Raw genomic sequence first — 12,127 nt, 5'->3', positions numbered from 1 at the left:
TTGTCCCACTCCACCCAGCTGTAAATGAGTACTAGCCTTGGTTTGGGGAAGAGAGCTCTGTTGGACTGGTTTCCATCCAGGAGGAGTTGTAAACACTCATCCATTTCATGATGCAAAATATGAGGATAAGCACCAGTTCCAAGGGGCTTCAGGGCCTGTAGGACTTATTTCTTCTACAGAAAATGTTATCCAAGTAGGTATCATTACCCATCAATGTCTGCTGTCTCCACGTAACACAAACTGTGAGGTTCTGAACTGCACAGGAGGAGAAGGTCTGCCTATAACAAAAAAAGTATTTATTAGTCAGCCTTATAGTTAAAATTAATTTTGACTGCTTAGTTTGTGTTGGGGCGGGGGGGCTATTGAGTTGCTTACAGGAAAGATTTGATCTTTGTGTATCCGCAGCACATCTCCCACGCACAGATCCTTCCACTGAACTGTTTGGAAACTGACACAGAGGACAGCGAAGGAGTTACAACATGATTAACACAATTCATTGATGAAATGGTAAACAAACTTCAAAATTCAACAGACAACTTTGCAGTTTGCTCTCTGCTGAAGTTACCGTCAGCACTTTCCTCCTTTGAATTCTATAATGCAAAAAAAGTTACACATTTGGTTTTAAACAAAGTTATTTAGTGACAGAACTGACCTACAGGTTGGGTCAGTGCTGGTGATGGTTGATGCCACATTCACCACAGAACCACCTTGGGTCCTGAATGTTATCCACCCAGGCAGACGAGTTTTCCACAACCCACCTTTTGTAAGCAACCATCTATCTTCTGTAGCCAGGTGAAACATGGGTGTCCCCAATCACCCATCATATATATATATATATATATATATATATATATATATATATAAACACCATGGTTGGCCAACAGATGCTGAACCCACAATGATCTGGGTTGTTTGCTGTGATTTTTAGGAATAAAGTTCATTATAGCATTGTTGTTGTATTTACAATACAGGCTACAACAGGTGAATGTGACGGCAAACAAAATTAATCCTACCAATCAATCACTATTGCAAAAAGTAAACAGTGGATAAGTTATTGATGCAACAGAGAAAATGTGATCAGACATGAGTGACCTCCACGATGACTGCCAGACCCATGTGCAGCACAGACCCACAGCAGACTTTTTTGCTCGCCTCTGTCAGCACCTTGGACAGCGGTGCAGCCTGAGGATCATGTCTAAAATGAATTGGCAGAGTCCAACAAATCAGACAAGGGATGCTTCTTCTTTGACAGCTCGGCAAAGTGTAAGTGTCACCAGAAAACACTCAGGGGCCTACTAGGAGGCAGAAAAGCCATCGAATAGATGCTCAAAGAACGCCACTGGTCGTCGAAGTGTGGCACAGAGGAAAGACAGAGGACGCACACAGGAAGCTCAGTAGATGTTTGAGACTCCATGGCCACAGAGGAACCACAGACGATGCTCCGTGAATTCATCGATTGCCAAGAAATTTGCTCTTTAGAATGATGAAACAATGCACAAGGGACATTGAAGCATAGTCACAGAACAGTGTTTTTGTGTCCCTTACGCATCCGGGCAAATCTTTGGATGCATAACGGACTGTCAAAGGGACATTGAAGCATAGTCACAGAACAGTGTTTTTGTGTCCCTTACGCATCCGGGCAGATCTTTGGATGCATAACGGACTGTCAAAGGACGTCATCATGTGAGAGAGAGAGAGTGTGAGAGAGAGAGAGAGAGAGATCAGTAACTTCTGTCATGGTTCACATTTCTGACGTGCTATTCTGCTTTCTTATAAGTGTGCATCTATTGTGATTTTCTCCCCTTGTTTGATTTTGTGTTTTAATTGGACATCTTTTTGTATTTTCTTTGTGGTGTCTTTCTTTCTGTCTCAGCCTTCCTGGTTCACATCTCAGCTGTCTGTTTCCATCCAGAACCACTCTCCTTAATAGGGGTTGGACCTTAGTCTTCTCTAGAGTTGCCCAGGGTGTAAGGTACCGGGTGGGTGTGGTGATAATCAGGAGTCTCCAGCTGACTGCCACTACGTCAGAGTTTTCCTCGGTAGATGAAAGGGTCATCTCCCTGCACCTTCCAGTCTGACTGTTGTTTGAGTATATGCACTGAACACCAGTTCAGAGTATTCAGCCTTCTTGGAGGCTCTGACTGGAGTCCTGTATGGGGCTCCAGTGGGAGACTCCAATGTTCTGCTGGGGAACTTCAATGCACATGTGTGCAATGATAGAGACACCTGGAGAGGTGTAATTGGGAGGAACGGCCTCCCCAATTTAAACCCGAGTGATTGTTTGTTATTGGACTTCTGCGCTAGTCATGGACTGTCCATAACGAACACCATGTTCGAACATAAGGATGCTCATAAGTGTACATGGTACTAGAGCAGCCTAAGTCAAAGATCAATGATCGATTTTGTGATTATATCATCTGATCTGAGGCAGCAAGTTCTGGACACTCGGTTGAAGAGAGGGCCAGAGCTGTCAACTGATCACCATCTGGTGGTGAGTTGGATCAGAGGGTGGCGGAGGATTTTGGATAGACCTGGTAAACCCAAACGGATAGTGTGGGTGAACTGGGAACATCTGGAGGAGCTCACTGTCTGACAAATATTTCACTCACACCTCCGGCGGAGCTTTTCTAGCATCCCTGTGGAGGTTGGGCACATCGAACCAGAATGGGCTATGTTCAAAGCTTCCATTGCTGAAGCTGCAGCAGGGAGCTGTGGCCTGAAGGTCTTAGGTGCCTTAAGGGGTGGCAACCCTTGAACACTGGTGGTCTGACTGAAGGAGTCTTTCTGGGATTTGTTATCTCGGAGGACTCTGAAGGCAGTAGCAAGGTACCGACAGACCCGAAGGGTGGCAGTCTCTGCTGTGGGGGAGGTAAAACAGCGGGTATGGGAGGAGTTCGGAGCAACCATGGAGGACTTTCTGTCTGCACCAAGGTGCTTCTGGCGGACTCTGAGGCATCTCAGGAGAGGACAACAGGGAACCGTCCAAGCTGTCTATAGTAAGGATGGAACTCTGTTGACCTCAACTGAGGATGTAATCCGGCACTGGAAAGAACACTTTGAGGAAGACCTGCTTCAGACCGGAGCACCCTCTATAGTAGGGGAAGAGATGGAAGCTGATGAAGGATTATTATCAATTTCCTTGGTGGAAGTCACTGAAGTAGTCAAACAACTCTGCAGTGGCAAGGCCCCAGAGGTTGATGAGATCCACCCAGAAATGCTGAAGGATCTGGGTGTGGAGGGACTGTCTTAGGTGAGACGTCTCTTCAATATTGCGTTGAGGTCTTGGACAGTGCCCAAGGAGTGGCAAACTGGGGTGGTGGTCCCCATATTTAAAAAAAGTGGACCAGAGAGTTTGTGCCAACTACAGGGGCATCACACAACTCAGCCTCCCTGGTAAAGTCTACTCCAGGGTGCTGGAAAGGAGGGTTCGGCCAATAGTCAAACCTCTGATTGAAAAAGAACAATGCGGGTGCCGTCCTGCTTGTGGAACAACCAACCAGCTCTTCGCTCTCACAAAGGATCCTGGAGGGGGCCTGGGAGTATGCCCGTCCAGTCTACATGTGTTTTGCGAACTTGGACAAGGAGTATGATCGGGTACCCCGGGAGATACTGTGGGAGGTGCTGCTGGAGTAAAGAGAGAGGGGGTCCCTTCTCAGGGCCATCCAATCTCTGTACTCACAAAGTGAGAGCTGTGTTTGGGTGCTTGGCAGTAACTTGGACTTGTTTCCGGTTGGGGTTGGCCTCTGCCAGAGCTGTGCCTTGTCATTATTTTTGTGACATTCATGGACAGGATATCAAGGCGTAGTCGAGGGAGAAGGGTCTTCAGTTTGGTAGCCTCAGGGTCTCATCACTGCTATTTGCAGATGATATGGCCCTGTTGGCTTCATTGGCCTGTGACCTCCAACACTCATTGGATTGGTTAAGTAACTAGGATGAAGATCAGCACCCCTAAATCTGAGGCCATAGCTCTCAGCAGGAAACAGATCGGTTACCTACTCCGGGTACGGAATAAAATCCTGCCCCAAGCAAAGGTATTTAAGTACCTTGAGGTCTTGTTCACGAGTGAGGGGACAATGGAGCGTGAGACTGGCCAGAGAATCAGCGCAGCAAGGGTGGTATTGCATTCACTCTACCGTACCGTTATGAAAGGGGAGTTGAGTCAAAAGGCGAAGCTCTCGATTTACTGGTCAATCTTCCTTCCTACTCTCACCTATGGTCATGAGGGTTGGGTCATGACCGAAAGAACTAGATTGCGGGTACATGCGGCTGAAATGGGCTTCCTCAGGAGGGTGGCTGGTATCTCCCTTAGAGATAAGGTGAGAAGTTTGGTCATCCATGGGAGTAGAGCCGCTGCTCCTTTGCATTTAAAGGAGCCAGCTGAGGTTGTTTGGGCATCTGGTAAGGATTCCTCCTGGGCGCCTTCCTAGGGAGGTGTTCCAGGCACGTCCATCTGGGAGGAGACCCCGGGGAAGACCCAGGACTAGGTGGAGAGATTATATCTCCACACTGGCCTGGGAACGCCTCGAGATCCCCCAGTCAGAGGTGGTCAATGTGGCTCGGGAAAGGGAAGTCTGGGGTCCCCTGCTGGAGCTGTTGACTCGCGACCCGAACCCGGATCAGCGGTTGAAGATGTATGTATGTATGTTTGAAATTCTATGACCCACACATAATAATGGGTTGCATTATTATGTTATTATTAATAAAATTTAATAATAATAATAATAATAATAATAATAATGCAATGTAGCCTGCATCCACAGGTTTTATTTTCTGATACAAAGGTGCAGGGAAGGTGTGGAGTTGAAGCACTTCATGTCATTTCATTAAAAAAACAAGTGTGCATGGAATTAGTTTCTAAGCAGGTAGTGAAAGCAGTCACTCATCAGAAACATAGTCTGTCCCGTCTACTGTCATAAATTAGCTTTATTGTCTCTTTTGTGACGTCGTTTAATACAAGTTTCTTCTTACGTTGTCTTAGTTGTTTGGGGTGACGTGATAACATTTTATTCTGAGAATTTCCCATAATTCTGTTATATTGTACAGTCTGTTCAAATCAAATTTGGTGTCTTATCCAAAGGTTAAATAAATCCTTGCAGTGAATTTCGAAGATTGCTGAAATCTCACAGAGTATGCCGTGTTTAACACAACCGCAGCAGAGTGAAGTCATGTTTCTAAAAGCAGACTGAAGTAAACATGGTGCTAAATACAGCAACAAAACATGACGGCACCTCGCTGAGACCTTCTAATGAGTGTGGAAAGTGCTGTGTGATTTTACATTCTTGAACTGCACAAAGGGAGCATCTTCACTCATTCTCACTTCATTAGAGCTTCATTAGAGCTTCATTAGAGCTCTCCTTCCAACACGGCCTGTGCTAAGTCCTCAGACAATACGCCGGCGTCTTTGCACTCACCTCTGGGAGATGAGCACATCACAAGGTCGAGAGTTGATCACAGAGTCACTACGTCTTCTTGCCTGGAACAGAGATGAAAAGAGACATGCAGACAGAAAAAAAAAAAAGATTGAGAAAGAGGCAGGTTACAAAGAGTGACAAGAATTGCCAAAAAGAGTGATAGACAAGAAATGTGTGATAGTGAGCGAGGGTGGCCATGAAAGGTTGAACAGGAGAAAGGAGAGCAGAGAAACACCATTATGGGGCTCTACAGTCACACCAGCTGGAAGATTTACACCCTCCACTAAATGATTAGTCAATAGAGAGGGGTCAAGCAAGCGTGTCACCCAGAGCTGTTAACGACCGTAACTCAGTGATGCACTTAACCAGAGAATTCACCATGCAAAACATCACGCCAGCATTTAAAAGGAAAGAGCTTTAATGATGGGAGAGAAAATTAATGCTACTGGGATGACTGGTTTCATCAATGAGGAGAGGACGAGGAGTCAATGCGGACAATGAAGGAGAAACAAATGAGCATACAGTGCATCCAGAAAATATTCACAGTGCTTCTCTTATTCCACATTTTGTGTTCCGGCTTTATTCCAAAATGGATTAAATTCTTTTTTTTTTCCACAAAATTCGACACACAATAACCCATAATGACAATGTCAAAAAAGTTTTTTATGTATGTTTATTTAAGTTTATTCAAAATAAACAAAACTAAGTAATCACATGTACATTCAGTGCCCTGCAAAAGTATTGGAACACTTGCTATTTCATACATTTGAATTTGTTTATGCCATTTCAAATACAAAAAAAAAAAAAATTCTAAAATTATCATCCTGAAAAACTGAGCTGAGGTGCATCCTGAAGCCACTCCTGAAGGACTCTCAGACCAGGAGAAACAATGAGACAATGATGAGACTGGTCTGATGAGACAAAGATTCAATTGTTTGGCGTCATGTCCTTGAGTGGCCCAGCCAGAGCCCAGACCTGAATCTGACTGAACATCTCTGGAGAGATCTGAAAATGGCTGTGCACTGACGCTCTCTTATGTACATGTGATTTCTCAGTGTTTTCCTTTTAATAAATTTGCAAAAATGTAAAAAAAAAAACAAAACAAAAAAACATTTTTCATGTTGTCATTATGAGGTGATGTAATATAAGGCTGTAACATAACAAAATGAAAAAAGTGAAGCGCTGTGAATACTTTGTGGATGCATCGTAAATGCAAAGCTGAGGCCAGCTGCACGTTCAGTGGTAGGAAAAAGTTTGAGTACACATTGAATTTCACAAATTTAGTTATTTTTATGACATGAATTTTTTTTTAATAAAAAATCTGCTTTTTAGATTTAAAATTACACCCTTCAAACTCAAAAAAGTAAGAAAAATGATCAAAATTAACATAATGTAATGCATACCTAAAACACTGTTTGCACAAATATCTCCAAGTCACTGAGTGTGTCTTGCACTTCACTTACAGCGCATCCAGAGAGTTATCACAGCACTTCACTTTTTCCACATTTTGTTATGTTACAGCCTTATTCCAAAATGGAGTAAATTAGTTTTTTTCCTCAAAATTCTACTCACAACAGCCCATAACAACAACATGAAGAAAGGTTTGTTTTTTGTTTTGTACATTTTTGCAAATTGTTTCAAAACAAACAAACAAACAAAAAAAAAAAACAAGAAATCACACGTACATAAATATCACAGTCTTTGCCATGAAGCTCCAAATTGAGCTCAGGTGCCTCCTGTTTCTACTAATGATCCTTGAGATGTTTCTGCAGCTTAATTGGAGTCCACCTGGGGTAAATTCAGTTGATTGGACATCATCTGGAAAGACATACAGCTGTCTACATATAAGGTCCTACAGTTGACAGTCAGAGCACAAACCAAGCATGAAGTCAAAGGAATTGTCTGTATACCTCAGAGACAGGATTGTCTGGAGGCACAAATCTAGGGAAGGGTACAGAAACATTTCTGCTGCTTTGAAGGTCCCAATGAGCACAGTGGCCTCCATCATCTGTAAATGGAAGAAGTTCAGATCCACCAGGACTCTTCTTAGAGCTGGCCGCCCGTCTAAACTGAGCGATCGGGAGAGAAGGACCTAAGTCAAGGAGGTGACCAAGAACCTGATGGTCACTCTGTCAGAGCTCCAGCATTCTTCTGTGGAGAAAGGAGAACCTTCGAGAAGGACAACCATCTCTGCAGCAATCCACCAATCAGGCCTGTATGGTAGACTGGCCAGACTGAATCCACTCCTTAGTAAAAGGCACATGGCAGCCCACCTGGAGTTTGACAAAAGGCACCTGAATGACTCTCAGACCAGGAGAAACAAAATTCTCTGGTCTGATGAGACAAAGATTGATTTCTTTGGCATCATGTTTGGAAGAAACCAGGCACCATCCCTACAGTGAAGCATGCTGGTGGCAGCATCATGCTGTGGGGATGTTTTTCAGTAGCAGGAACTGGGAGACTAGTCAGGATTGAAGGAAAGATGAATGCAGCAATGTACAGAGATATCCTGGATGAAAACCTGCTCCAGAGCGCTCTTGACCTCAGACTGGAGCAACGGTTCATTTTTCAGCAGGACAATGACCCTAAGCACACAGCCAAGATATCAAAGGAGTGGCTTCAGGACAACTCTGTGAATGTCCTCGAATGTCCTTTAAATGTTTGCTAAATTATTTAAAATAAAACTAAGAAATCACATGTACATAAGCATTCACAGCCTTTGCTCAATACTTTGTTCATGCACCATTGGCAGGATTTCCAGCCTCAGGTCTTCTTAAATATGATGCCACAAGCTTGGTGCACCTATCTTTGGGCAGTTTGGCTCATTTCTCTTTGCAGCACCTCTCAAGCTCCATCAGGTTGGATGGGGAGCGTCAGTGCACAGACATTTTCAGATCTCTCCAGAGATGTTCAATTGGATTCCGGTCAGGGCTCTGGCTGGGCCACTCAAGGACATTCATAGAGTTGTCCTGAAGATGAATACATTTAATTAAAATTGAGGTACTCGAAGGTAAATCTGCCTTGTGTATGTAGTTCACCAAAGCTGAGTGAATGTTCAAGAAAAAAAGACAGAATCCCCAGAATGACCTAAGCATCATAAAACAGTGAGTTTTGGCCTCACCAGGTCATTTAACAGGTCCTTCATCCCTCTCACAGTGAGTACACTGAGCAACGGTATGATGGGGATGTACCACGGTACAGACGAGATGGCAGGCACACACTGGAACCAACATGTAAAGTAAAAACATATTATTAACCTGCTGTAGAAGATTTCAAAATTCAGTGATTAAAGTTTGCCAAATATGCTTTTTTTTCTCTGAACATGATACTGTAATCACAACAAGATAATGTTTAAGAATCTAAAATGAAAGACAGAAAAGAGAATCTCTGTCCAACCTGCATCACCACCATGAGGAGGAAGTAGAGATTGGCTGCACGCTGGAACTGTTCAAACAACGTCAGGGGCAGGAACGTCAAGGGAGAGTACTTGTGGCTCCGCAACAAATTGTCCTACCATCCCATGCGTACAGTGCAGAGTCATCGAGAAGCAAAAGGGAGACACACAATGTGATTAGTTAGCATCTAAATTCATCAAGATGTCATTTACTAAAATCACCAAATGGTCAAATAAACCAAGTGAAGTGCTTCACAGAATTCATTCACTCTTGAATATATCAAGAAAATCTCAGCAACACTAAAGCAAGCACACAGTGGGGAGGTGATGGTCTAATGGTTAAGTATTGAACTTCAGACCAGAGGATCCTTGGTTCAAAATCCAGTGAGACTGGAAAATCACTAAGGGCGCTTGGGCAAGGTCTTTAATTCAGCAGGTGATTTCAATAATTAACATCACTTTGAACAGATGGGATGAGTTCATCAGTGAAATCACCTGCTGGAGTCAGTGGCACCAAAGACAACCTGCACCTTCTTGGCCCTTCCCTGGAATGCTTTGGACACCACTGCCACTGAGCCTCAGGGTACTGGTCTTTGGGTGGAAACCTCCATGCATTGGGGGGAGGGGGGTCATGTCTTGACATCAGTGACATCTATCTCCTCCTGTGGGCAACTTATTATCCCAGCTGGGTATCGGATGACTGATAGGGTGTATGTATTGATGGCTTGAATCTTATTCCTACCATGGAGCTGGCATCTCAGCACCTGTCTTACCTTCTGAGGCATTTGATTGTGGCTGACCTTCTTGCATCTTCATCATGGTTTCCACTGGCTGGTGGGATTCCCAGGTACTTGTCCGTTATCCTCCCTTCTGGTAACTCCACCCCATCAGTCGGGATCACCTTCCTTCTCTTTGTCACCATTCGGCCACACTTATCCAATCTGAATGACATCCCGATATCCTCGCTGTAGATGCTGGTGAGGTGGATCAGTGAGACAATGTCTTGTTCACTCTCGGTATACAGCATGATGTTTTCCATGTACTGGAGGTGGCTGAAGGTTACTACACTCCTGAATTACTATCTATTGCTGGTCTCTGTGATGAGTTGGCTGGGGGGGGGGGGGTTGAGGGCGATGCAGAACAGCAGTGGGCACAGTGCATCACCTTGGTATATTTCACACTTGATGGTGACTTGTGTGATTGCCTTGGAATTGGCCTCCAGTGATGGTTTCCACAGTCCCAGTGAGTTCCTGATTAAGGTTATCAGTGCACTGTTAGCCTTGTATAGTGCCAAGCACTCCAGTATCCATATGTGAGGCATTGAATCATAGGCCTTCCTGTAGTCAATCCAGACTGTGCTCAGGTTGGTCTGCCTGGTCTTCGGGCCTTGTGTACTGCTCGGTCAACCAGTAGCTTGTGCTTTAACCTTCTGGTCTTGTTTCCAATGCCCTTCTGAGCTGTGCTCATGTGTTGACTCATGTGTCTACTCAACTTGGTTGGTATGATGCCTGATAGGAGCTTCCATGTTGTGGAGAGGCAGGTAAGGCTGGTAGTTTGAGGATGTCATACCCTTGTGGGGTCCTTCATGATCATGATTGTCCTGCTCTGTTAGCCAGTCTGGGTGAGTACCTGCTGTTATTAGCCCACCCATTTGTACTGCCAGGCGCACATAGAGCACTGTTAGCTTCTTCAGCCAGTAAATGTGGATCATATCAGGTTCTTTGGATATCCAGCTCTTCAACCCCGAGTCTCGTTGTTGGATGTCTGCCTTTGTGATGTTGACTGGTTCTTGTTCTGGGAGGTGGCTGTGGTTTTCTATTAGGTGCTTTGGTGTTGTGTGATGCCTCTTTCTCCCAGATGTTCTTCCGGTATTGCTCAGTCTCAGTTCTGAGAGGATTTGTTCTCATGTTACTCTTTCCCCTTTCAGCTGGGAGTACATCCTGGATGGGTCATAGGAAAACAGGCCGTTTATTTTCTTGGCCTCTGCTTCTCTGGTGTATCTCTTCAGCCAAGTAGCCACATATGTAAGCCTTTGTTGGGCAGTTTCCAGGGCCTCAGTTATGGATATCTGGTTGTACTTATGCATCCAGGACCTGTCTTTCATGATGCCCTTTGGCTAACATCATTCTGGGCTTTCCGGATTTGGATTTTCAATCTTCTTTCCTCCCTCTTTACCTCCCTTTGGGGGGTATTCTTGATGTTATACACAAGTGTGTCAAGGATTACTGTTGCAGTGGTGTATATGAGCTCATTGGTTTCTATATTGCTGGTAGTGGGGATGATGAGTGGAGCTGTGTTAATGTCTCTCCTGATCGTACTTTGTCAGTGAGCCTGGAGAGTCATACCCTTGGTGTTGCTGTGTTGCCTGTTACCATCTGCTTTAGTCTGGCTTCAGCTCAGTACATGCAGGTATTTGGGTATCATCGACTTCCTTAAAACTACTCTCTCCTACTTCACACAGTACCTTGGTGCTGTAGCAGTGTGTATCCAGTTTCAACAGTAGCTTCCTTCTATTGATGATAGAACACTGCTCTACCAGGTTCTTCTTGGTCAGTGTGGAGGTTGGTCTTCTGTTATCCTCTTATTTGGTCTGCTGTTATAGTTGCATTCCATCAGTTCCATGCTGTCGTCCTTTTCCATGTATGTCTTGTTCCAGTAGTCTGTTTCCCATCGACATGTCCTGGTTCCTCAACAACTGACGCACACCTCATTAACCTGGGTGATATATGAGCTTTGGCTTTATTTATTTGTGCAGCCCAGCCAGAGCCCAGACCTGAATCTGACTGAGCATCTCTGGAGAGATCTGAAAATGGCTGTGCACCGACGCTCCCCATCCCATTGCTGCCAAAGGTGCATCAACAAAGTATTGAGGAAAGGCTGTGAATACTTATGAACATGTGAGCTCTCATTTTATTTTTAATTTACAAAAAAACCCAAACTTTTATGTTGTGATTATGAGGTGTTGTGATTAGAATTTTGAGGGAAGCGTTAATTTCATCCTTTTTGCAATAAGGCTGTAACAGTGAAGCGCTGTGAAAATGTTCGGTATTCACTGTATATAAAAACTAATCTGCTATCTGCTATTTCAAACATTTAATTATTTTTAAATTGATAGTAATTAAGTCAACTAGTGAATAATACTGTGTTCTGCCAATGGGACACACAAAGAACTGTGAAAACTGGTTCTCTGTGTGCTTTGGACCATATCAGCTGTGATCATCCCTGAGGGGGTGTGTGTGTGTGTGTGTGTGTGTGTGTGTGTGTGTGTGTGTGTGTGTGTGTGTGTGTGTGTGTGTGTGTGTGTGTGTGTGTGTGTGTGTGT

At 44.3% G+C, this 12,127-nt stretch overlaps 1 protein-coding gene across 2 annotated transcripts in view; it reads right to left on the bottom strand.

Moving 5' to 3' along the window:
- Positions 1-12,127, bottom strand: part of atp8b3 (ATPase phospholipid transporting 8B3) — a 91,783-nt gene that overhangs the window by 56,446 nt on the left and 23,210 nt on the right. For both annotated transcript variants that reach the window (XM_034180226.1, XM_034180227.1), the window contains 5 exons: positions 8,808-8,921; positions 8,533-8,631; positions 5,412-5,473; positions 376-448; positions 208-278 (listed from right to left, as the gene is read on the bottom strand). In XM_034180226.1, the coding sequence (XP_034036117.1) occupies positions 208-278; positions 376-448; positions 5,412-5,473; positions 8,533-8,631; positions 8,808-8,921 (419 nt within the window). The remainder of the gene's footprint in view (positions 1-207; positions 279-375; positions 449-5,411; positions 5,474-8,532; positions 8,632-8,807; positions 8,922-12,127) is intronic.

Source organism: Thalassophryne amazonica, chromosome 10 (genome assembly GCF_902500255.1).
Source record: "Thalassophryne amazonica chromosome 10, fThaAma1.1, whole genome shotgun sequence".
Classification (NCBI taxonomy): domain Eukaryota; kingdom Metazoa; phylum Chordata; class Actinopteri; order Batrachoidiformes; family Batrachoididae; genus Thalassophryne; species Thalassophryne amazonica.
This window is presented reverse-complemented; position numbering and strand designations above follow the sequence as displayed.